This window comes from Perca flavescens, chromosome 1, assembly GCF_004354835.1.
Source record: "Perca flavescens isolate YP-PL-M2 chromosome 1, PFLA_1.0, whole genome shotgun sequence".
Classification (NCBI taxonomy): Eukaryota; Metazoa; Chordata; class Actinopteri; order Perciformes; family Percidae; genus Perca; species Perca flavescens.
Genome location: NC_041331.1, coordinates 13,397,529 through 13,422,963, shown reverse-complemented (window position 1 = coordinate 13,422,963; position 25,435 = coordinate 13,397,529). Strand labels below are relative to the sequence as shown.

General features: G+C 39.2%; 1 protein-coding gene across 1 annotated transcript in view; it reads left to right on the top strand.

The window, feature by feature from the left end:
- Positions 1–25,435, top strand: part of LOC114560776 (CD151 antigen) — a 27,547-nt gene extending 2,112 nt beyond the window's left edge. Inside the window, exons 2-8 of the mRNA XM_028586398.1 lie at positions 1,203–1,287; positions 8,357–8,548; positions 19,536–19,610; positions 21,869–21,973; positions 23,404–23,562; positions 23,793–23,879; positions 24,006–25,435. Coding sequence (XP_028442199.1) covers positions 1,204–1,287; positions 8,357–8,548; positions 19,536–19,610; positions 21,869–21,973; positions 23,404–23,562; positions 23,793–23,879; positions 24,006–24,065 — 762 coding nt within the window. The 5' untranslated portion in view covers position 1,203 and the 3' untranslated portion in view covers positions 24,066–25,435. The remainder of the gene's footprint in view (positions 1–1,202; positions 1,288–8,356; positions 8,549–19,535; positions 19,611–21,868; positions 21,974–23,403; positions 23,563–23,792; positions 23,880–24,005) is intronic.

Below are 25,435 nucleotides of genomic sequence, written 5' to 3'. Positions count from 1 at the left end.
GGAAGAAGAGTTTGATAAGAAGCAGTCAGGAGGAGGAGGGCGAGTCTGGGCTTGACTGGCATGTGAGGCCAAGAAAATTGTGGGGTTAAAAAAAAAAGAAGCCATGTGTGAGACTAGGAGAACAAAGGTTACATGAAGGCAGCCAGTAGCAAGTGTTGTTCTATGATGGGATCTATAAATCTTGCAAACTTCAAACCCAAGAGTGGTATTTGGTGTTGTTGTGGTGAAAACACTGTCAAATTTGAATAAAGTGTTGATTACTGTGGTTTAAATACAGCGATTGTTAAGATAAACTTGAGTCTGTTTTCATTTACTGCTTAAAAAAAACGACGAGTGACATTTTTAACAATTCAATGTAAGTACAGGTTAATAGCTTAAGCTGACACTTGTATTATGAAACACACCCTGCTTAATATATATTGCTGTTAAAAGTAGACGTCTTTGCTGAAGCATTAGATGTTGACTCCTACTCAGTGCTTAGTCATGGATCACTCTGCATACACATGTAATAACTCACCTCACTGATTCTGCCTACACTGCTGATCTACCCCCCATGTTCTGCATTAGCCCTGTAGCATCTCATTTGTTAAAAGCAGCTCACCATAAAAAGGATAGGTTGGCTTTTATTTTAAAGCGGTTATTCCGTATCCTCACTGCCAACTACTAGCCTGCATTGTAGTTTTAGAGTGGTTTCATATGGCCGTGGAATCATTGGGACATCATTCAGTTTAGAGCTGCAGCAATTAGTCAATCAACAGGAGATTTGTCTGCAACCATTCTCCTAATTGAAGTTATTTTAAAGCAAAATTGCCAAATATTCTCTGGTTTCAGCTTTGCTGCTGGTCTGTCCTATGACAATACATTGAAAATATTTAATTGAGAAAATAATCAGATCAATCAATGATTATACAAATAAAATTTGATTCCAGTCCTAATTCAATTGGATATTCTCGACTTGATGTCCTTCAACAAGCTAGTAGGCTAAGCCTACTAGCTGTGGTGTTTATTTTACTTTTCAAAGTAGGAGTGGGCTATCAAACAATCACTTTTTTGCTCACTCTGATATGTACAGTTTTTCACTTATTCTTTGATTTTTGTTGAGCTGATTTAGCAAGTTTTAGTATGTATCTATGAATTCACTCAAAATGACTCCTACTGTTTGCAATTGTCATAACTGACCTGAAAACTGCTGTCTTTTGCAGCATGGGGGTCTATGAGGAGAAAAAGGAAACATGTGGAACCATCTGCCTGAAATACCTCCTGTTTAGTTTCAACTTTCTCTTCTGGGTGAGTTTCCATTCTGGCGTAGTAAACCCTACACGAGGGATTCAGTTGCCAAAGTGCTTGTGTTGGTCTGAAGTGCTTCTCAAACATCTGCATGCTTTCCAAAATGCAGGCGTGTCTTGCAACTTTATTTGATCTGAATACCTTTTCACCAATCTCTTTTGTCTTTGGCCATCATTTTTATTTGTTATAATAACATTTTACTCACCAAGATAATTGCTGAGATGACGTAATGGCATGTGATGAGTCGTGGGGTGGGAGGGGCAAGAAACACAACAGTGAGACAATCCTACATGTGTTAAAAAGACAACCTTAGGTTGGTCAAACTTCCTGTGTTTGGACGAGAAAACAAAGGAGAACTATAGTGTGATTAACCCAACTCTTCATCATGAGCATGTATCACACTTTACAGACCTGGCTCAACTTTGAACTTTTGCACTTGCCGTAGTTTTGCTCTCACACAGATTTCCTGTGACGTTTCAGGTTTGACCTCCAATTAAAGGTTTAGATAATCTTGTAAAGTTGTTTACAACCTGCCTGTTTGTTTGTCTGATGGTTATAGTGGTTTTGTCGTGTTCCCAGAACTCAGCAGCTACTTTGTTGAGTATTTTATCACAACGGACAACTGAAATGATGGCCAAAACTAAGTGAAATCCAAATGGTAATAAACCAGATTTCGCTTTTTAAACTGTATGATATCTGCCATCAAGATGGGTGCAGGGATGTAGTGGTATTTAAAGGTCCCATGGCATGAAAATGGCTAGAAATGACGATAGGTGTAAACCGAGCCCTGGGTATCCTGCTCTGCCTTTGAGAGAATGAAAGCTCAGATGGGCCGATCTGGAATCTTCCCTTTATGAGGTCATAAGGAGCCAGGTTACCTCCCCTTTTTCTGATTTGCCCGCCCAAAGAATTTGGCAAGCCCATGAGAAAGAGAGAGACATCATGGCTTGCAAACAAGCGAAGCATGACAGTTGGTAAAGGCCACACCCCCACCCTCCACCTTGCCCCCCCCACCCCTCTCTCCTCCTCAATAGCTACAGACACAGAAATGGCACATCCTAAGGAAAGCTCATTGTGGGACTGGCTCTAGTGGCTGTAATACTGCACCAAGGCAGAGACTTCAGATACAGTATTAGGGGACCACTGAGGTCTATATAAAAGCATCCAAAAAGCAGCATGTCATGGGACCTTTTAAAAACCAATCAGACTGCTTTTAAGTCTGAAATAAAAGGCCCCTCGTTTGATTTGGTTTGAAATGATGAATTATCCTTTTCACTTTACCGTTTGTATGATTTCAAAATGACACACCCAACTTCATGTGGAATGTCAATAGACTCCATGGATTGATTGAGGTGTTAGCTTGATGCATTTAGCTGAACATGTTACCTAGAATGTTCTACCTCATTTCCATACACATGTGATGTAAGATGTCAGCATGACTTGACAGCGTTGGCAGTGGTTTCTGATGTGTCCACTGCTAAAACCCAATGAAAACAAATCTGTTTAACTCATGTGTTGAAGAAGCCGGGGGGATCAACACAGAGGTCTTAATTATTTATCAAAGCCCTAAACAGGCCAAACTGATATTGATTAAAGTCGAAGCAATTCAGACAACACTATTGCCCTATTCCTGATAAAGATAAGGAGAGGATATTTCAAGTTCTAAAATAGTATATTTCACAACAAAAGGACAGTAAAACACATGCACACAATATGTCCTCATATCGACATGAAAATGTGTTTTTCATGTGGCATAAAGAGGAAGAATTAGCTGATAAAACTCTTTCTGAACCCTCCAACTAAGCCTTTTTTTTGTTGTTGTTCAGGCAGCAGATGAATGCCTGCTTCTATTTCAGTTCATGGAATCAAAGCCAACTTGCAAACTTTTACAGAGGACACAGAAGATGCATTCAAAGCCTAATTCCCCAAAACTTTCCAGTATCAAGAATGTGGTGTTCCGGGAGGAAAGCACTACAAGTAACTGATTTCCCCAACATTTGGATGTTCTGTGTGAAATCCGAGTCAAACATCAGCAGAAAAGGAAGAGTGTGTCTCTCATCCTCGGTGTTAAATTCACACTAACGGCTCTGCCCATATGTGGTATAGTCATCTGTCTGCCAAAGCATCAGATCTCTCTCAAACTGGCAGACAGACAATACTGAACCTTTTCAGTGCCAGAGTTACAACCATACTTCTGGATATTGCAGTTATTTCCATAAACTCTTGTGATTATTAAATTAGTGAAAAGTATTAACCAAATACATGCATCACCGCTATTGTACACTGTATATACAAACTATTTCTGGACTAAACTCCAGACAACCTAATTAACACACTTCAACACTATATTTAAAGTATTTTTGCTGAATGGCAGCTGTCCATTTACCTCAGGTATGTCCTGTTTTCTATTGATGTACTGTCAGCGTGATAGAATCTTGACATAAGACACCAAATTGAGTAAAAAAGTCAATGCTTAGGCATTACAGGTGTTTCGGCAAGATGAGATGGATTGTTGTTCGTCCTTCTGTTTGTCAGCCCTTTTTTGGGTTGTGGCTCATGTAGGATGCTGCTATAGGGAGGTTTTTTTTCTGAGGAAACTTCAGGTCCTTCCTCCTTAGACCTGGTAATGCATTCACTTGTACAGTCATGGATTTGTTTGGCTATATTGACTTTGGGTTCATCAACTTATCAAAACTAGAATAAAACCTGAAAAATGAATTGAGTTTTAGAATGTTTTTTTTTTTTTTTTTTTTTTTTTTTTTTTTTAAGTAGGGTGTTGCATTTTCCACCTTTTGAGGTTATTTGTTGAAATTCTTTAAAATTTTGGTTTTAATCAAACATTTCCAGAACACAATCTACATTTCAGACATGTCATGCTCCAACGGCTACAGCACATTCCACATAAGTTTGACTTGAAGATGGAAAATGAACTTCTTAATCAACAAACCTTGTAATCTTGAAAGCCAAGAAGAAAGTTTTGAGCAGTGTATTGCCATTTCAACAAAGCATTTCTTGTAGCAGCAATGTTTTTTGTTTTTTTAAAGATAATTTTTTGGGGCTTTTACGCCTTTAATGGACAGGACAGCTAGGTAAGAAAGGGGAAAGAGAGGGGGAAGACATGCAGGAAATCGTCACAGGTTGGACTCGAACCCTGGGCCTCTGCGTAGGGCTGGGCGATATATCGATATTAAAAATATATCGATATATTTTTAAATGAGATATGGAATTAGACCATATCGCATATATCGATATAGTTCAAATGTGATCCTTGCTCCCATAGATATATACACAGATGTCGCCTTGAGGTTCTAAACATACGTCAAAACCGCCGCCATCTTGGAACAGAGGTCCGAAGCATTCAGATCAACGCTAAAGATGCCGGACTTTTGTACTGCTTAATTATGTTCGATAGAGGAAATGAAAAGAACAAACAGCAATGAATAACATTTAACAGGTGACAATGTGTTTTATGATTATGTATGCCGCCTTCGACCAGCAACCTGAGCTCCGCGGCAGCGCGGGAGGCGGAGAGCTCCGTGGCCGGCCGCAGCGTCTCTTCCCCGGAAAAACACAGCTTTGCCTCGCTGCTGCGCGTCCCCCGCTGATCCAGATCGGACCAGCCAATGACAGAGTGGTGATCGGTAGGATCTTACACGTAGTCCAGGACGACCTGTATGTCGATATCGGCGGAAAGTTCCACTAAGTTTGCCGGCGGCAGGCGGACGGAGAGAAGCTACAGCGGGCAGCAGAGACCGTCTGCAGCTGCAGGATCTGGAGCTCAGTGCCCGTTAAAATGACATGTAACGCATAAATACATATAGAAATAAATAGTGGAGGAATGAGCCTGGACATTTCAGTCTGTTTTAAACTTCACCTTGAAGCAGAAACTCTTAGTTCAGAAGGGTGAAGTTTCCGTTTGAACTCAGATCTGTGAACCGATCATAATAAATATTCTTTGTATTAACACATTAATTAGTTTCTTTGTTTTGTAGTCGATAGTTCATCTTTTAGTTTACTTAAGTGGAAGCAGTATCAAGTGGAAGAATGGGACTATAAACCTAGGCTTACAGGCATGAGGCATTACATTTTGAACAAAGTAGATTATATTAATATCAAAAGCTTAATTGACCTTTGGAACGAATCACAAATATGGAGCTTTGATTTCAAAAAAGGTACTCCTGTTATACAGTATTTAGGTTTACATTTTATTGTTATTTGAACAGCTGAGCATTTAATCATGAACCAGGTGAAGAAACCGGTTTATTATTTATTTGATTTTGCAACTGTTTCTATGAAACTACTTGTGACATGTCATATTTGATTTTGGCTTTGACTGAACATTTGCTCTCACTTTGCGGAAAAAAATATCGGGATATATATCGTATATCGATATTCAGCCAAAATATATCGGGATATGACTTTTGGTCCATATCGCCCAGCCCTACCTCTGCGTCGAGGCATAAACCTCTCCGTATATGTGCGCCTGCTCTCTCTACCAACTGAGCCAACCCGGCCACGTAGCAGCAATGTTTTTGATAATGGATATTATCAATGATAACTTACACTGACACTGCATTAAAGATTAGAATAAACTATAAAGAAAAAATAGTTAAATACATATGTAACTTTTTGTTGCATAAAGATACTGAAAAAAAAAGATCCAGCTAACAGATGACATATTACATATTGGAGCTTTTTTGAAATTGATTTTATCATTACCCCCTCGGCTACCAGTAATAGTTAAAGAAGTGCAAACAGCATTTTTCTTCACTTCATCTTCACCCTGTTTACCCGCTAAGGAAAATCAATCCACCTGTAGGTTTAATAGATGGAAAAGTGCACTGACATGAACACATTTACTTGTTTTCAAATGTTGCAGTTTGTACCTCTTGTTGCCACTGGAGGCTGCCAAAGTTACAATTACACTCCTTCCTGTACTTTAACAGCAGGTAAAGCTACAGCAAGCGTCATGTTCACCACATGGACTGATGACTGCAAACACAGATTTTCTAGGGGTAGCCAAGAGGATTTTTGGACAATTGTGAAATGCTTTTTGTTAAAAAATAAATAAATCTTAAATTAACAATTTACTGTGACTGAAAATAATATAGTTTAATTCAACTTTATATGTCTTACATAAAATGATGAATAGTCTTTCTCTAATCAATCCCTTTGTAATAAATTGAAAGTCTGTTAAAGGGAAACTCACATGCAGCTGGTCACACAAGGTCATATGTAATTGATAAAGTGGTCATGAGCAAAAACACTGACATTTGGTATGCACTTTATGGATAATCTTTATATATGTGTACTGTATATATGCGTGTGTATATGTATGTGTTTGCGCTCTTACTACTTTGAACTGCAACTGCTGCACAACAATTGCCCTTGGGATAAAAAAAAAAGTTATATATTCTCTTTTTGGATAGATGTTTATTCTGTAGGCCTCTGACATCAAGTTAGTGGGCATGCATGGACTTCTAAATTATCAGGTTGTGTTTTGAACTGCACCTATGAACTATAATGGAAGTGAGTAATACAACTAAAATAAATGAACATATCCAGTATTGTAATAGAAGCAACCGAACAGCACAGAACACAGTTCCTGCTTAAAGTGCTGTGGTTACTATTACAAACATTGTAATATTAAATAAATAGCGTGTTTATTGAAATATCTTGCTCAACACTTGTTGTTCTGTGTTTTCCTGCCACACTGTCTTGTCCCTGGGTGTGGTACAGTCTGACTCAATGTCTCCGCCCTCTGTAGCCATTCCCTTTTTATAAATGAAATCTTAAATTAGGCCAGCTGTTAGATTGACGGCTTTGGCACCGTGACAGATTTCTGTTGCAGCGCTGCACCATCCGCCTACTCGTCACAGTGACCTCTTATTGATTTCATTTACCTCATATTCTCTTAAAGCGTTGTTTTAGATAATGCTGAAGATGTCGGACTATGACAGTTATATGCTGGATTATTCTATCCTGGTTTAAGGATTCACTTGTTGATTTCTACTTCCTCAGAATTAAAACCATATGATTCCTCTGAAGTTGTTAAAATCCTGCATCTGAAAACCTTTTCTCCAACAGACATAACAGTTATAAAATAAGAGCAGGGCTACAACTAACTATTATTTTATTTACAGTGATTATTCTGCCAATTATTTTTTTCTGAGTTAAGTCTATAAAATGTAAAAAAAAGAAAAGAAAAAAGTCTTTAAAAACAGTGAAAAAAATGCTATCAACAATTTTACATAGCCCACAAAGATGTCTTCAATTTGCTTTATTTGTCCGACCAACAGTCGAAAACCCAAAGATATTAAATATACTGCCACATATCACAAAGAAAAGCAGCAGATCCTCTCATTTCAGAAGATGAAACCAGAGCATGTTTTGCAAAAAATAAAAAAACTAAACCAGTTTACTGATTATCATAATAGTTGCAGATTAATTTTCTGTCAATCGACTAATTGCTGTAGCTAAGTATACATTTTTTATCTGCTCAATTCGGCTCATTCACAATAATCTTGCAGCGTGAACTAATGCAAGATTAGATTAGATCTTGAGTGGCAGCGGTGGGTTGTTTTGTACTGGTTCACATTCATCGACAGACATTCATTTCTCCTCCGTCATCACTTTTTTTTTTTTTTTTTTTTTACGATGTTTTTATTGATTTTTCATTGCAATTACAACTTCTAACAAATCTTACAATTTTTCTCTTACACCCCCAATTAGTATTTTAATATATATTTTAATCTCACCATGGACATACATTGCGCCATATTCTTGATCCAAGCACCAATTGTAGGTGCCTCCATTTTCTTCCAGATGACAGCCATAGTCCTTTTTGCATGTAGTATAGCAAAATCAATACATTTCTATTCTCTGGGTTTCAGATTCAGACCTTGAAGCCAACTTGGGTGATACATAATTTAAACCTTGTTGTCCCTCTCAGGTTTTGCCTCCTTTTTTATATTCTACAGTGTGCTGTTTTTTTCGGGGACCAGAGTCTCAGTTCTTTTGTACCGCTCGCTGCCAGAGATCGGACTCTCATTATGTGCTCTTCTCCCAGTTGGCAGGGGGCGCCGTGATGGCGGTGGGTGTTTGGACCTTGGTTGAGAAGAGCGACTACATCAGCCTTCTCTCCTCCAAGACCTACGCCGCCTCCGCCTACATACTGGTCCTGGCTGGAGCCATCGTCATGGTAACAGGCGTGCTGGGCTGCTGTGCCACCTTCAAGGAGCAGAGGAGGCTACTGCGAGTGGTAAGAGATCACGTCAGGGTAGAGAGATGAGTGACGCTGCACACAACAGCACGTGTGTGTGTGTGTGTGTGTGTGTGTGTGTGTGTGTGTGTGTGTGTGTGTGTGTGTGTGTGTGTGTGTGTGTGTGTGTGTGTGTGTGTGTGTGTGTGTGTGTGAAAAGAAGTCACTTGTTCTGTGGAACCTAAACCCAATTCAACCAAACAGTTGGACAGTAAGTAATTTGCAATATATGCATTATTTTTTAAGTGATTTTCTTTCTTGCCACCACCAACACCCCTCATTGGAGAACTTTATTTTATGACCAATTGTAGTTTCACTAATGGCTCGTCAAGACATGGCAAAAAAAAGGAGAGAGCACGAAACGTTAGCTGGTTTGTCATCTCATCACGTGATCTGGAAAGGAGAACTAATGCTAAAACTAATTTCATAAGGTGAAAATAAAAGATGTAACAATCACAGCCATAGTCACTATTGTTGATTTAAAAATGAACGACAATCTTTAGTTTAGACTTGAGTTGAGATAACTAACTACTTCAGCATGTAAATAATGCAGCTAAAATACAAACGTTCTCCGACATGCACTCTAACAATGCAGCCCTATTTCTGATACCGTGGGGGGCAGAAATGTTGCCGTGGGGGGCCACCACGGTCAAATCAACATAGAGGAAACACTGTCCATTGTAGAAGTAAATGACAGACAGACTGATTCTGTGCACACAATATCACTAAAAACAGGTGGGATGGCACATTCCTCAGTAGTATGTACAGTACATCCATGTATTTGGGCACTGAGCTTTTTATTGGCATGTGGATGAATTTTGTTTTCCCACCCTAGAATAAGCCAAAAAGTAAATGTGGGACACCGTATATAACTGCCAGAAGTAATAGGTTATTAGAAGGACGTTATGGTGCCAAACACACACACACACACCACGGCTGAGGTTTTGGCCTCGACTGGGTTCAGTTTAGACGCAACAAAAACTTCATACACAAGAGCGTGTGTGCCCATATTTGATTTGGCACACTCTGTACACAGCAGAGGGATTTGCCATCAGAGACCTGCATGGCACTAAACATGCAGAAACACTGTACTATTTACTCATGCACAAACTGTTCAGGCCCTCAAGCCACACATTTCGACATGGTAAGTTTATGCATGCACACCACTGTGAGCGCAGCTCAAATGTTTGTGTCATACAAGCTTTGCAAGAACATCTGTGGCATTATCCACTTTTCAGCGGAGACAAGTCCACAAGATTTCGGCGCAGCCAGATATTTTAAGGTTGCGACAAGGCAGATGTCAAAATACAGCCATGTATTTATATGTAGCATTCATGACGTAGCAAGACATTTCTAAAAGCCAAGAATAGCATCTAGAACAAAGTTATGGTACAAACTTAACGTCTCACATAGAAATATGTTCAAATCACGCAACAGCTGTCTGCCCCATATGTCAATGCTCATTTAATCACTTGTAATGACTGAAATGTTTAACATAAAGTTGTCGTAATTACGTACTTTCATGTAGGTCTGGGACACATGCACCAATAGCTGTATTTGTATCTGTAAAAATGACAGTAGTCAAAATATTCAGTCAAAGGCAAGTGGAATTGCTGATTCATTCTTAAAATATCATCTAAAATATATATATACTATTATTAGTATATAAATATATATATATAATATATATATATATATATATATATATATATATATATACTATTATATTATATTACTATTAAAAGTAGGATATAAGTCGATATCCTACTTTTATGGTAATCTTTAAAGACAGTAGTTGAAAAGACATCCTAATAATACCGTTAAATAGGTAGGATTTAAAAAAAAAAAAACAAAACAAAGGACATTCACTCAATGTGAAGTTGTAGTTATTGCTAGAGAGGTGTAAAATATGTTTGGAGGGCACAGTGTGGGTAATACCAATGCAAAAAAATCTGTAAAGTGACAACCTGTTGCAGATGTAGTTAATGCCACAGCCTCAGAATGTCGGACCGTGGACCAAATTAAAGGTGCAGTAGGTAAAAGCCTTATAAAACGAACTTTCTGTCATATTTGCTGAAACTGTCCCTATGTTCCAGTAGAACTACATGAAGCAGGTCATTAAAAAAAAAAAAAATCCAGCTCCTCTGGCACTCTGTAGTGCGATTTGCAAAAATCCAACGCTCCCTGTTCAGATGCACCAATCAAGGCCAGGGGGTTGTCCAAAAGGTGTCGGAATGAATCTAATTATAAATGACAAAAAGTAATAAGTAAAACGTCTTATTGTACCTTTCATAATGGTTAAACATGCTTTAATCAAAATTAATAAAACCAAACATTTAAAACGATCCAAAGCCATAAAAATAAACACTGTATAAAACACTATGATACTGTGTATGATGACCATATTAAAGCGACGTGCTCCGCCAGACGGAGGCATCGAAAACCCGCATCAGTATGAACATTATTTGTCCTGTTTATTATGAGAATAAATTCCATAACATGCCAATATAATTACAGAACATTTGAGTTTTTTTTTCGCAAATATATCTTCATTTGAATTTACGATAGTCTCTTGTTTTATTTTGTCTGGTTTTCACCGCAGATGGATCAAACAGGTGTTTGTGTTTGATAATAATTCTAAGGATGGCTTTGTGAATTCTTCATATCATCAATGAGAGGCAATATTTTGATTTATTTTACACAGTGGTCTCAGTTTCACGTGTTTCATCCATCTGCCGTCGGTGTCACCGTTTCTCATTTCCCCCGTTTCTGTGCGTACGCCTGGGTCAGAGTGTCCGTAGAGGGCCGCACATTTTTCCCTCAAGTGTGCTTTTTATAAATCCCAATTATTGCGCAGAGAGCAGTGTACGTCTTCTTTTGCGCGTACGCCAAGTTTATAAATGAGGCCCCAGATTATTTTGATTTGTACCTCTGCACAAAAATGCGTAAATTCAGGATGCGTTCACCACCTCTCGTCCTGTGTGTTGTGCCGTTTTGAAACGCTCAGTGCATCCGGACGAGTTGAGATTAGGTCGATGAATCACAGTGACAGACTGAACTTGTCGGCAAGGAGAGAGGCTAGCGAGATTGTTAAAGAGGGCAAACATAAGGGCAGGGTGCTGGGGGGAGAGAGGTAGAGTAATTGTTTTTCCTGTGAGTGCCTGGTACCTGTTGAGAGTACATGAGAGCAGCTGTGTCCTGTAGCCTGAAGCTCACAAGTTGTAACCACACACGTGCTGATGCAGCCATAGCATCACCAGGATATCTGCAGCGGTAAGGCTTAGATAAACTAACTGCAGTAGCCTTTAGATTAACCCTTGTGTTGTCTTCCCCGTCGACCATGCAATTTTATGTTTTTATGGGTCAAAATGTAAAAAAAATTCCAACGTGTTGGTCGTGTTTTTTTGACACTTTTTGGTCATTTTTGTCAAAGTTTCTGTCAGTATTTTTCTGCGCTTTTTCCCCCCCCATGTTTTTTAAGATTATCCTGACGTTTTTGTCACTTTTCCTGACGTTTTTGTGACTTTTTTTCCAAGTTTTTTTGTCACTTTTTCCTATGTTTTTGTCACTTTTTTTCTGTGCTTTTTTGACATTTTTTTTCCTACGGTTTTCAACGTTCTATTATAAATTTTTCTTTACATGCTATAAAATTGAATAAAACACCCAAATTCAATGAACGTGGTGAACTGATCATTTATTTAACTTGTGAAGAGCGTTGTATGGAATTCTCCACGTTATTTTGTTTAAAAGATTAGGTTGAAAGAAACCCACATTTCTGATATAGAAACCTTTTGAAAATGGGTCAGATTTGACCCGAGGACAACAGGAGGGTTGGGGAGGCCATATTTGTAAGGCTGTTAGTGATGTTTGTACTATACAAAGTATGAGCGAGGTCAGTAAGAAAAAGAGAACAAGAAGAAATCTCTCCCACGGGAATAGGGGTGTGGTGTGTGTCTGCAAACACAGCTTCATTGTTTTGTGAGAGAAAAGCAACAGAACAGTGTAATGACTTGAAAAACGTTTTTTCCTTCCAAATGAGCGAGCCAAATGGAAAAGTGGTCCTAACAGAGGCTGGATCCACCTGTGGAGAAACTGACTTCATGCAGTTTCATCAGCCATATTACAGGCTCTCTTTAGTTCTCTCTCATTCTCTTTCTGTCTTTCTCACTTGATCTTTGTCTCTGCTGTCTTCATCTGCTTTTTGTCTTTCTTCTGTCTGTTTCTTTGTCCGCCCATTTAATAAAAAGATCATTTATCTGCAATAAAGTTACAAATTTAGAATTCATTCTAATTAAAACTTTTGTTTTTTACAAATAATAGGGATCCAACTAACGATTGTTTTCTGAATTAACTGATTAATCGTTAGGTCTATGAAATGTAAAAAACCTAGTGAACAATTGTCTGTCACAGTTCCCCGAACCCAAGGTGACGTCTTCAAGTTCTTGTTTTCGTCCAACCAGCAGTCCAAAATCAAAAAGGATTATGTTTACGATTATATAAAAAAGAGAAACGCACCAATGTTTGGGGTTTTAAATATTCTGTCTGTCGACTGATTGTTTCAGTTCGAATTTATGCAATAATGATAATAGTGTTTACGAAGTTTTTTCAAAAAAAGTCACTATATGACTGCATTTGATAACTATTTGTATCATCAATCAGGACATGGAAAGGACAAATGCTCAAAAGGACCACCACCTTTCTGTCTCACCATCACCGTCTTTTCCTTGCCGCTCAGCGCCTCTATTTTCAATTCAATTTAATTTTATTTATAGTATCAAATCATAACAAGAGTTATCTCGAGACACTTTACAGATAGAGTAGGTCTAGGCCACACTCTATAATTTACAAAGCCCCAACAATTCCAACAATTACAGTACAATTTTACAATTTTCTCTCCATTTCCCTTTGTATTTGTTTTTACTTATCGTACTATATTTTGTGTTTCACTTTCTTTCTATTGAATGTTTATTTCTATGAGGCAACAGGCTGGCAGAGCTGCAAGCAGAGGCAAAGGTTAAAGAGCTCTCTGCTTCTGTCTGGCTGCATAGCTCACAGTCTGCCTGTTCTGCAACCTGATGAGTCTTTCATGACTTAGTTATGATCATCGCTCATTTCTCAGGACAATCTTTTAGGCTTCAACAAGGGCAGAAGAGATAGATAAAAAAAATTCTGGGCACAGTGAGAGTTGTGCGAAATAGGATATTAAAATACCCATTTAAATTAATTTCTTTACGGTGTTGAATAACAAATACAGTCAGGTTGACTGTGTGTGTGTGTGTGTGTGTGTGTGTGAGAGTGTGTTTTTTTTCTTCAAAATCTTTTATTTATGAATTTCAAATCATCCATAAAACTGCAGCTGACAGCTCTTGCCTGTATTCTGAATCAGATTTTATTTTTATTTTATTTTTTAATATCTCCTAACTACATTTGCTGGCTTTTATGAATTGTGTGCAGAGTTCCTTACTTGTTTTGATATATTTGCAACCTGTGAGCCCACAGTTAAATCTCATACTGTACCTAACTGTAGTTGTGTTTTTTCTACCAGTACGCTGATTTGAACAGTAGTATGCAGTATGTTCCAGGATCATTTACGTTAAATCTGACAGGATATGAATGTAGCGTTAATATGGTGCGTATGTCTTCTTTCACCTGTTGAGAGGACTCAATGATTTTCTGTTTTATGCCATTATGTATGAAAAATAATTGGATTTTGGCCAAAACAAGCAATTTCAAGATGTCATCTTGACTTTGACATTAGAAAATTGTGACCGGCAGTCTTCACTGTTTTCAGACAAATTATAGTCCAAATAATTCATTGATTTTTTTTTTTTTCAAGACAATAATCGGCAGAATAATCAATGATAAAGTTAAAATTAAAGTCCTCGCTTAGAAGTTAAGGGCACCTCTGTTAATGTCAGGAGAAATTAATCTCACTAAGTAAGACTGCAAAGGCGCCGTATTAAAGCACCATCTAGGTGAGAGAGAGGTGATAAGTTATGACTCAGCTCAGCAGGTGACTGTTTGATCGATCACACTGGTTGTTAGCGGAAAGGACGTTCAGTTTTTACACTTTGTGTGAAGAAAACACACACTTCACCGCCAGTCAGACACCAAGCTGAAGTCAGTGTGGCGATCACCAGCTGCTGGGACACAGGTTAATGGAGTCGGCGTCAGGTTCAAGTCAGTTTAAAGTTCCAGTTGGTTAGCTGCATGTGGCCAGAGAGTTCAGCACACAGCCCAAAGGTTGTGGCTGTGCCATTAATCAAAATTGAAATCGCTACTACCATTTTCTGCTCCAAATAATCACAAACATTTTAAATAAGAGAAAATTATTTTGCACATCAGGTTTTGCAAGTAAACTTTTAATGTTGTCTTGTGTTCTGAATGGAAGAAAAAAAAGTTTAAACAGGAAACGTTTGAAGGGAAATTTCACAGTTCAAGGTGTTTTCACTCTAGATTTGTTTAACTGTTTCAAGTTCAATAAATGCAACATCTTTCCAAAAAATGATGATTAAAAGTGCTCTAAGCAATGTCACGCGTTTATTTTGGCTACAACATTTTTTGTCACATACAGCACACCTCTCCTCACTATCTGCTGGCTGCCTGTCCCCTGAACACACTGTAAAAAAAAACGCGTTCTCTGTAGACAGCTCAGGCTCCACAAACGCCAACAAAAACAAACTGCGCCAAACAGTGTTCCAGCCAATAACCGACAAGAAGGATTTGGGGGTGGGGTTTGGGGGGTTAGTGCGCGGAAGGGAGGGGGAGGGGCGAGCTAGCCTCGTTTTGTTTGACAATACTTTGAACGTCAACAAGCAGCATTGCTTAGAGCACCTTTTAATTGTGTTGAATAATGGTGATTTTAATACTGACCAAAATAATCGTGATTATGATTTTTTTTTTTTTTTTCATAATGGAGCAGCCCTACCTTCAGTGTGACTGTAATTGGAAAGGCAGCAGCACACTTCTAATGAAGTCTGAAATAGAAACACCATCCACAACGGAGCTGCATACTGTATCCACGCAGCAATATAATGTTGGTCTTTTATGTACACAAAAGGCCAAAGAAGCTGTTCAGTATTTTCCAACAACCTCAGCAAGATAAGTCAGAGTGATGTTAGACATTTTGTAGTTTAGTCTGGAAGTCTGAAGCCAGTGCAGGGCTTTTTGTACATATGGACCTGCGGAGTCCTTTCTTGCAGTAATTACACTGTGCCTTTGAGTCGCCCGGGGGAAGAATCGCAGCTCAGACGTAAAATGAGAGTAAATGGGAGTGTGCCTGAAATCATAAGGAGTCCTCTGGAGGCACTGCAGTCTATAATTCAGCCGCCTCTGTCTCCACATCCAACAGCAGGTTCCCTGTTACACCCTGAACACATCACTGTCCGTGTGGGATCAGCCTGAGAAGCATGCTTTTGTGTGTGAAAGAGAAAGCATTGTGCAAAGATTACAAGTACAGTCAGAAAAACTGACCTTCCGCTGACTTAGCTGTCCTCGTTTTCAGCTTCAACCCCAAAGATTTGTCTGTTCAGATGTTTGCAACACATTAGTTAGTTGAAGAGAACTTGCATCAAGAAACAATTCTTAATCAAATCCCACTCTGTGTGGCTGTTAAAGGTACATTATTAAACAATACATGTGTTCAAGTTGAGACTGATTTCATATCCTCTCATTGCAAAAGGTGTTTATTTGAATTGAGTTTGAGTTCATTTAAAGCTTTAGTGCGTAACCTTTTGATATTAATGAGCATCTGTTACATTTAAGCCATCACCAAATGAATGAGTTGATACAAAGCTAATTAAGACTATCAGCTCCACACAACTCTCTCTGTATTTCTCAGTATGGCTATGTTCAGAAGACGTCTGGCGACTTTCACGCGCAGAAACTGGAGTGAAGATAATTACCTCTTCTTCTGAAGAGTCCATTATGTTTTTTTAATCCTCCGTGTCCTGCTTAGCTGCTAGCAACTGCGTGGAGGAGTGGTGGGGGCGGTGCACGATCACGGAAGGCTGTATCATGTGGACAGTGTTGCTGTCCTTACTTAGGATTCCTCATGGGGGCGACAGAAACTACCCACTACAGCTTTAATTCCTGCTCACAGTTAAATAACTGAATAAAAAGCAGAATTTACATTGGTTTAAAACATAGAAAGTCTGGCTCTGTGTATATATATATATATATATATATATATATATATATATATATATAATATATATAAATATATATATATAAAATACTAAACGTACATAAGTGCATGTATATGTTATGCTCACACTAGCTAGTTCTGTCTTGTACAGTCAGACGGCCGTGGGCAGCGTTGCTGTCTTCAGTCTGTCTGTTCTGCAGTGAATATCTGTATCTGCATTAATTTACTACTGACCACCTTCTTAGATACGTTTCTGTTCAGCATCCATACCTGCAACTACCATTTCCTGCCTTAAAAATATTGCTGTTTGTTTTAATGCCAGGGATATCCTTTTTTTTTTTTTTTTTTGGAGAAAAAAGTAAACTTCTAATACACTATTAGCTGGTAGTTGTTTGAAGTGACCTAAAGACAGTTTTGTTCAGGATACTTCAAATATTGTTCTTAAAGAGTTGTGATGAAGACGTTTCCTAAGGCAGAACATTTAACAGTAAAACAACTTCCCCATATCAAATGTAATCCAATCATGGGAGAAGTGTAATTCACCGTATCTTGACATTAAGGATCCAATATAAATTGTGGTCTGATCAGATCCTCACACACCTTGTTAACTGTCATAAGCGCCATTGTTTAATCTGTCTTTCTTATGTTTTCATTATCAACCTGTGTCGCCATGCTTGTTAAACCTACCATCAACATAACATCAACACGCATCTGTCTGCCCAAGTCCGTTCAGCATTCAGGCTCAGAGGCACTCCGAGGTCTAATCAGCCAACGCTATCAAATCAAAGACCAAGTGCACTTTTACCGGCTTGATTTTCTCTCTCTCTGATAGCAGCGCGCCAGAGGAATTTGGGTCAAGGTTTTTGATCAGATAACATCTCTTCTTGTCTTTTCATTCTGCGGAAAACGTCTGCAGACCTTCTCTCTAACTCCCACGGACCCGGTCACGAATCAGATACCCGCGATAAACTCTGAACAGCACACCTCAACAAAGAGTGTGAGATGTGCCACTGAGCAATAACTTAAAGGTTTGCAGTTTAGGGCTTTAATTAAAATGACCGCAGCAGCAACACATCACCATAAGAAAACACACAGCACTTTTACTTCAATTTGCCTAGCTTTAAGTTTTGTGATCTGTTGTGAGGGCTGGCACGGTTGTACACGTTTAATGCACTGCTATTAAGCATTAGTTACACCTGAACAATGCAGTTTAATCCCCAACCTCAGCTGGATGTGTAAATGAGGAACTGTTTGCTTACAAGTTCACTAAACCAATATGTGTTCACAGCTTGTTACCAAAGAAACAAGTTTCAGGTTTAACCCTTGTGTTGTCTTCCTGGAGACTATGAACTTGGTGTCCTCCTGGGTCAAAATTGAAAATGAACACTTTTTGTGACTTTTTTTTAAAACGTTTTGGTCCCTCTTTATGCTGCCACCCCCCAAACACTGGTCTACCACTAGATCCAAATATAAACTCTCTCTCTCTCTCTCTCTCTCTCTCTCATACACACTAAACACAGAGCCTTGTTATGGGGTTTTTCCACTCAACATTACTCCTACTCTGACACACACACACACACACACGCCGTTATATAAACCACTAATATGAATTTATATCACTTTTTTTATTTAAAAAAACAAAAAGCAGAAATCATGGTTTATTTTGACTAAATGATGGATGATCACAGATAGGTCAGTTTAGTTTGGGGATGCTGTTTTTGACAGGTTAGTGACCTGATCATTCACTTTACTTGCGAAGAGCGTTGACTGGAACCAACCGTTTTATTTTTCGGGACACTCCGCTTGAAAGAAACAAATTTCTGATGTAGAAAGTTTGAAAACGGGTCATATTTGACCCGAGGACAACAGGAGGGTGAAGTGTTTTATAGTAACAAATAAAAGAAAGAAAGAAATAATACAGTACTTCAGATGTCACACTGTGACTGCCAAAAAAATGTAACAATGAAAGTTAACAAAAAGAAAGCAACATGTTTAGCTGTTTGATTAGTTTTCTTTTTTTTTCTAGCTGTTGAGCAGCTCCTTCATTTCATTTGTGCTTTTGTGCCATCAGCAGGAAACCTAGTCCAGGCAGTCAGAATGTCTTTACGAGCATTGTTTGTTCTCACTTTCTCCTTCTATCAAATGGCTGCACAAACCTGCAGTGGACCAACTTTTCCAATATTCCATCCATCCATCCATCCATCTTCGTCCGCTTATCCGGTGTCGGGTCGCGGGGGGAGCAGTTCCAATATTATTATTTCTAATTAATATGGCTGGGTACTGAATTCAATACTTTTTAGGCACCGACCAAATTGCCTCTGAAGTATCGAAAAAAGCCTTGTCATTCAATACCAAATTTCAATACCTAAGGAGTAAATCTCATCAGCGTCAGTGAGCCAATCAGCACGTGGCATGCTTCTACCAAGATCTAATAATGCTGCTGATTGGCTGTTTAGCGCTACACGTCTTAGAGGCAGACAGAAAAAAACTCTACGTTACACAGAGACGGGCTCACGTAGTAGAAAAAAAAAAGATTTGTGCCGTAATGTTGTAATTTCTTTTTGTTTTATAGAATTGGTATCGTTTAGGAACCGGTATCGAATTCACGGTATCGGTACTGGTATTGGAAATGTTTGAACGAAACCGAGCCCTACTAATTAACAGCTCAATATAATTGAACTAGACCTCAGCCACTATATGTTTCTATTATTGTTCAAACTGCCTCTCCTGCAGCGCTGCATGTGTGACTTTCCACATCAGACTTTGGAGCTACCTGTCGCTCCATCGCATAACCATCCACTAACTGTTTCTCTCCTCCTCTGTTTTCCCCTGTGTCCTCAGTACTTTGTCCTGCTGCTGTGTATCTTCCTGTTAGAGATCCTGGCTGGCATCCTGGCTTATATCTACTACCAGCAGGTAATCCCTCTCAAACCAATAAAATAAAAAAAAAATAAAAAAGTACTTTCAAATGTATTTTACAATGCACGCTGGGATTTGTACTGTACGTTAGGTTGTATGTGTGGAATGACGGAGGAGCGGCTCACCGATATGGGAAGATTTGAGGGTTTGTTTTAAGTAATAATGCAGTCGTAACTGAATGGTGTTGGGCGGATTACAAAAGGGAATCTCATGAATACGTTTTTTTTTCTTTTCTTTTGATATTCTTATTTTTGATCAATTATCCAATTATTGTCACTGTAGTTAAAAAAAAGTAAACCATTATACAGAAAATCATTATTTGATTTTCTAATCTGATGTCTCTGTGTGTAGCAGATATGATGTACTAAAAAATAGAGCATCAATAGAGCATGCTTGCCTCTTAATCTGAGCGCGTAGTCAAAAGAGTTAATAATGTTTCCATGACAAAACTAGCATGATAAATCAGATTGCTGGGGAAAAAATATCAGAAAGCCCATTAAAAAATAAAACTAATGTCATATGGCAAATTACTCGTGGTACATTTAGTCCAAATGGAAGGGAAAATGCCTCCAGCAGTACACATAACAAGGCTGAATGCTCTGTGTCAGAATCATTTAGAAGCATTTTGTTATGATTTGGGATTATTCTACACCGAAACAGTGCTGTTCCCTCCAAAAACAAAGAAATGAAGAACTCTGCTGACACAGGTAAATGACTAAAGAGAGCTAAAATACTGCTAAGCACTACAGAATTAGAAGCAGTTACAGAATTCACACAGTTTTACTTACAAGTGATTCTTGTCCTCCCTCATGTGCTGTAGTTGATGTAAAAACTAGACTAAAACCTGCAGTGTAGAGTTTACCCCTTTTTTCCCACCGGGCGTGTCCAAAAAAAAATATATCTATATAATATACTTTCACATACTACATACTCTTAACATTTTGTATATTTTTTTTTTCAATTATCTTTTTATTGATTTTTAACATTTTAGTAACATAACAGACTGAAGAGAAAAAACAAAACAAATAATAATAATGAAATACAGCAAATTAGATCAAGTCAGTCCATGGTCACAGATCATCCTTGGTCATCCTTTGTGAATGTTATGTAAACATGCCAAACCCTGTTATGATATGGTAGTGTCAGAGGTCCATAAGCAGTTCCCATATCCTTCGGAAGGCATCCCCCTTATTTTTCAGGGTGCATGTGAGTTGTTCCGGTCTTAAAATTTAATTTAGGATTTGTTTAAACAGATGAAATGATGGGGGGTTTTTGTTGATTCCAACTGAGCAAGATGCATTTCTTTGCTATATAAGAAACAGTGATAATCCTCTTGCTGCATGTGGTGTCCATTTTGTATCTTTTAAAATGTAAAAGATGTCAAAAAACCAGCCATGAAAAAGAAAGCTATTGCAGCTTGTTGCCTTCACTGACACCATTGTCAAAACAGCAGATGCTGTTAAGTCCCTTACCTGTAGATGGCGCACATTTACATGTCAACATCTGCAGGTCTAAACTGCTGCTGCTGCTGCCGTGACTTTTCCTGAGCCGGTCCAGGCTGGGCTGGAACTGGTTTCAGTCTCACAGCCATCGCCTGAATAGATGCCTGAACTCACGTTTGCTTCGATTGGAGCTGTGTGTGGTTAATGGCACATAATGCCGCTCGCTCACGCTCACAGCCCGGCCGGTTTTACTTGTTGAGCCATTTTGAATGTAGAATTGCTGTTTTTGCTTCCCTGCCGCCGCAGTGTTTCCTGAACTGTCAACAGGTAAAATATACAGCTATACGCCCCCCCCCCCATCCTCTCCTTTCCTCTTTGTCTTCACCTCCCATCTCTCATCTCTTTCCGCCCCACCCTTCCTCTCTTCATCATTCATTCCCTTGATATCTCCTTCGTGCTTTGATTTACAGTGGTTTCCCAGCTGGCTTGTTGCCATAGAAACTGAAACCGCTCCTCCAGTAAGCGTTTTCTTCCACTGGTCCAGAGAACAAAACAAAAGAACCCACCGTCTTCTTCTCTGCCTTCGCCCCGGCCTCGTCCTCGTCTGCTCCTCTGTCGTTAGGACCTGCGGTCCATGACACGCGTCGCCAGGAGAGCGTTTAGACTCTGTGTGCTATAAATCTCATCAATCAGTCAACAATTACAACTCCTTTTCATCACTTGGTCATTCATGCTCTGTGCTGGCCTGATATTTGAGTGGCTATATGTATTGCAGCTGCTGGTGAGAACATCTGTGTCCGTGTGTCCCAACAGTTGAATGAGGAGCTGAAGCAGAACCTGAGAGAGACCATGACCCAGAAGTATAAACAGAGCAGCCATGAGCACATCACCAGGGCTGTGGACAAGCTGCAGCAGGAGGTAAGCATCCGCGGGCAAAACCAGGATAGATAGATGGATACATTTACCAATTTTACAAGCCAGAGGTTCATTTAATTGTATTTTTAACACAAACGACAAAGGATATTTACTTTTGTAGTAAGAGTGCCGTTTTACTTTTACCCCAAATACATTGGAAAACTGGATGTACAGTACAGGCCAAAAGTTTGGACACACCTTCTCATTCGAATGCGTTTCCTTTTATTTTCATGACTATTTACATTGTAGATTCTCACTGAAGGCATCAAAACTATGAATGAACACATATGGAATTATGTACTTAACAAAAAAGTGTGAAATAACTGAAAACATGTCTTATATTTTCGATTCTTCAAAGTAGCCACCCTTTGCTTTTTTATTAATAAGGGAAAAAAATTCCACTAATTAACCCTGACAAGGCACACCTGTGAAGTGAAAACCATCTCAGGTGACTACATCATGAAGCTCACTGAGAGAACACCAAGGGTTTGCAGAGTTATCAAAAAAAGCAAAGGGTGGCTACTTTGAGGAATCTAAAATATAAGACAAGTTTTCAGTTATTTCACACTTTTTTGTTAAGTACATAATTCCATATGTGTTCATTCATAGTTTTGATGCCTTCAGTGAGAATCTACAATGTAAATAGTCATGAAAATAAAGGAAACACATTGAATGAGAAGGTGTGTCCAAACTTTTGGCCTGTACTGTATTTGCATCCACACCGTCACATTATAAGGGACCCAGAGCTTCTAAGCAGAAGCCACATGGACTCGCATGTGATTGGACAGTGTTTTGGTAACCTATCATCCCATCAGATTAGAGATTTTTGGTGATGGGGGGGCGAGTCAAAACAAATCTGATTCCAGACTTGCCTGCAGCCTGTGCTGTAATTCCTCCTCTCCTTTGCTTATACCAGTTGACGGCACATGAAGGAACGGATAAATCTGAACAGCAGTCCAGACTTTCACTCTGTTCATTTTTTATGCTCCATTTTTTATGAGCATGAGATGCCCCCGGGCTGTCAGAGGTCAACATTTATTCTTTGTTCTTTCTCCTCGACTTTCCTAAAAAAAAAAAAAAAATAGTTTGGACTTCTCACAGACACACTTAACTCACTTTCTTGCCGAGAGCCTGCTGTAGCTTCTTATTTACCATACCAATGTCAACGTAGTATCGGTACCCTCATATAATAACTATTGGTAAGAAAACAAAGAAGCCCAAAATCTCAAACCAGTCCTTCAGCAAATTACACAAACTTTTTGCTCGTATTTCTTTAGCGAAGTGCAGTATTACAAAATGTCATCCGTTGGTATACAGCAAAACAACTTCTAACGTTTTCTATTTAACTGTCTTTTTATACTTATTTGCCACCATCAAAATGCTCCCCTCTAAAGATAAGAACGTGCTTCTTCCCCCCTTTTATCCCCCGTCAGTTCAAGTGCTGTGGCAGCAACCGTTCAACCGACTGGGAAGAGAGCGTCTGGATTCGCTCCAGCGACGCACAAGGCAGGAAGGTGCCTGACAGCTGCTGCAAGACGCTCACCGATCTCTGCGGCCTCAGGGACCACCCATCCAACATCTACAAGGTGGAGGTGAGAGGATGAAGGGTGCCGGGGCTGTCGACGTGGTTGACTTTTTTTTATTTTTATTTTTTTAGCGCGGCTGGCTCGATCAGTATTTCTGTCATGTCTCCGTATGTGTCAGCATTGAGACTGCGTGGTGTGTGACAGCAGCCGTGAGACTACAGCAACACTCCCACAGCAACTGATGAAACATGAAGACACTCTTTTTTTCTTTTTTTTTTTTTTTTTTTTTCATTTAGGGTGGCTGCATCACCAAACTGGAGAAATTCATCTTGGACCATCTGAAGATCATCGGGGCGGTGGGTGTTGGGGTCGCCTGCGTACAGGTGAGCATCAGACGCTACCCCTTTTCAACAGTTTGCTTGCACATAATAAACAAAGAAGAAATGCATGCGTATCCGTGGAGTTTTTGCTGAATTATGTTTTCCTTCCCCCGACCATCCAATCCCCAGGTCATAGGGATGGTGTTTACGTGCTGCCTATATCGAAGTCTAAAGGCAGAGCCGTACTAGGAGAAGCAGAAGAAGAAGAAGAAGAGTGGGTGGGTGAGGGAGGCGACTTCATCACCACATGCCGTACTCAAATAGCCCATTGGTTCTTTTCTTTGCAACTTTGGCAAGCGATCAAATTTCACATCTGAGGGTCTCATTTTGGTAAACAAAGGGTGGAAAAACACTCCCAAGGTTTCTTGAAGTAATTAGGCACTCAAACTGCAGCCTCAGCTACATCTTCCAAGATCACAGCGCTGTGAGAAAAACAAAAAGCCTCCGAGAGCAACTGATGGGAATTTCTAACGCAGACTGTGGAAATTGACGTGGGACAGACTCCTCGGGACTTAAACATTGTAGTTTTCTTCCACTCCGATTCCCTCAATGTGCATTTGTCTGTGGACCAGGTGCTACTCCCCCAGAGTGCTGTAAAGATCTAATCACTAAAACGGGCACTTTGCAGAAAATGTCCCTCCTGGTCGCAGCAGCTTTCCTTTCCGAGTCGCGTTTCCGAGCCGAACTCCGGGGCCCTCTTCAACTGCAAAAGCGCTTTTTGTTTCCACGTTAACTAGCCAGTCGTGCATTTCAAATATTCATTCGATCGTGGCCTTTTTTTTTTTTTTTTTTTTTACTTTTGAACTGTTAGTTTTTATATTTTGTAAAAGGATTATTTTCTGTAACACTTGAGGCGCCTTTCTTACGAGCTATTCTTTTTTGCCTAATCTGTCTTCATATAGCACATGTCGGTGTTTGACCATCACGCGTTTGTCATTCATATATCTCAATATGCTTACTATTTTGTGTAGTATCATTTATTTCTGTATGACCCTCTCTGTTATCTTGTTCGAAATAAATTTCCACAAACATCAATCAGTCAATCTTTAAGACCTGTGGAGAAGGACACAGTACTATCTGCTCTCAAGTTAGTGCCTTCTTCAGCAGCATAACTGGTGCCCTGTGTGACTACCCTAAGGTAGCGAGGTGATTATGTGTTACTCATACATACAAACAGTGCCACTGATGTTGCTCATAAGAAAGTGCCTCGTGTTTGATTCTTTTTTTTAACATAAGGGATTTATCCACTGATGCCAAAATTGTCAACCGTAACTTTGTGTATGGACCTATTGTATCTCTTCCAGCCTTATTCACGTATCTCCTGATGTCTCTCTTTTTAGATTGTTTTCATGAATGAAGATTTTGTTTGACTTTTCTATAGACCATGAATATATTATTGTATTTAACAGACACATTGGTAGGAAATGATAGTCACTCACTGTTGGCAATGATCTTTTTCCTGTGTGCCTCAAAGACGACACTAAACGGATCTGCTGTATATCTGTCTTGGTAATCCAGGAATTCTTCTATGTTTGAATAAACATTGATCACTAATAACA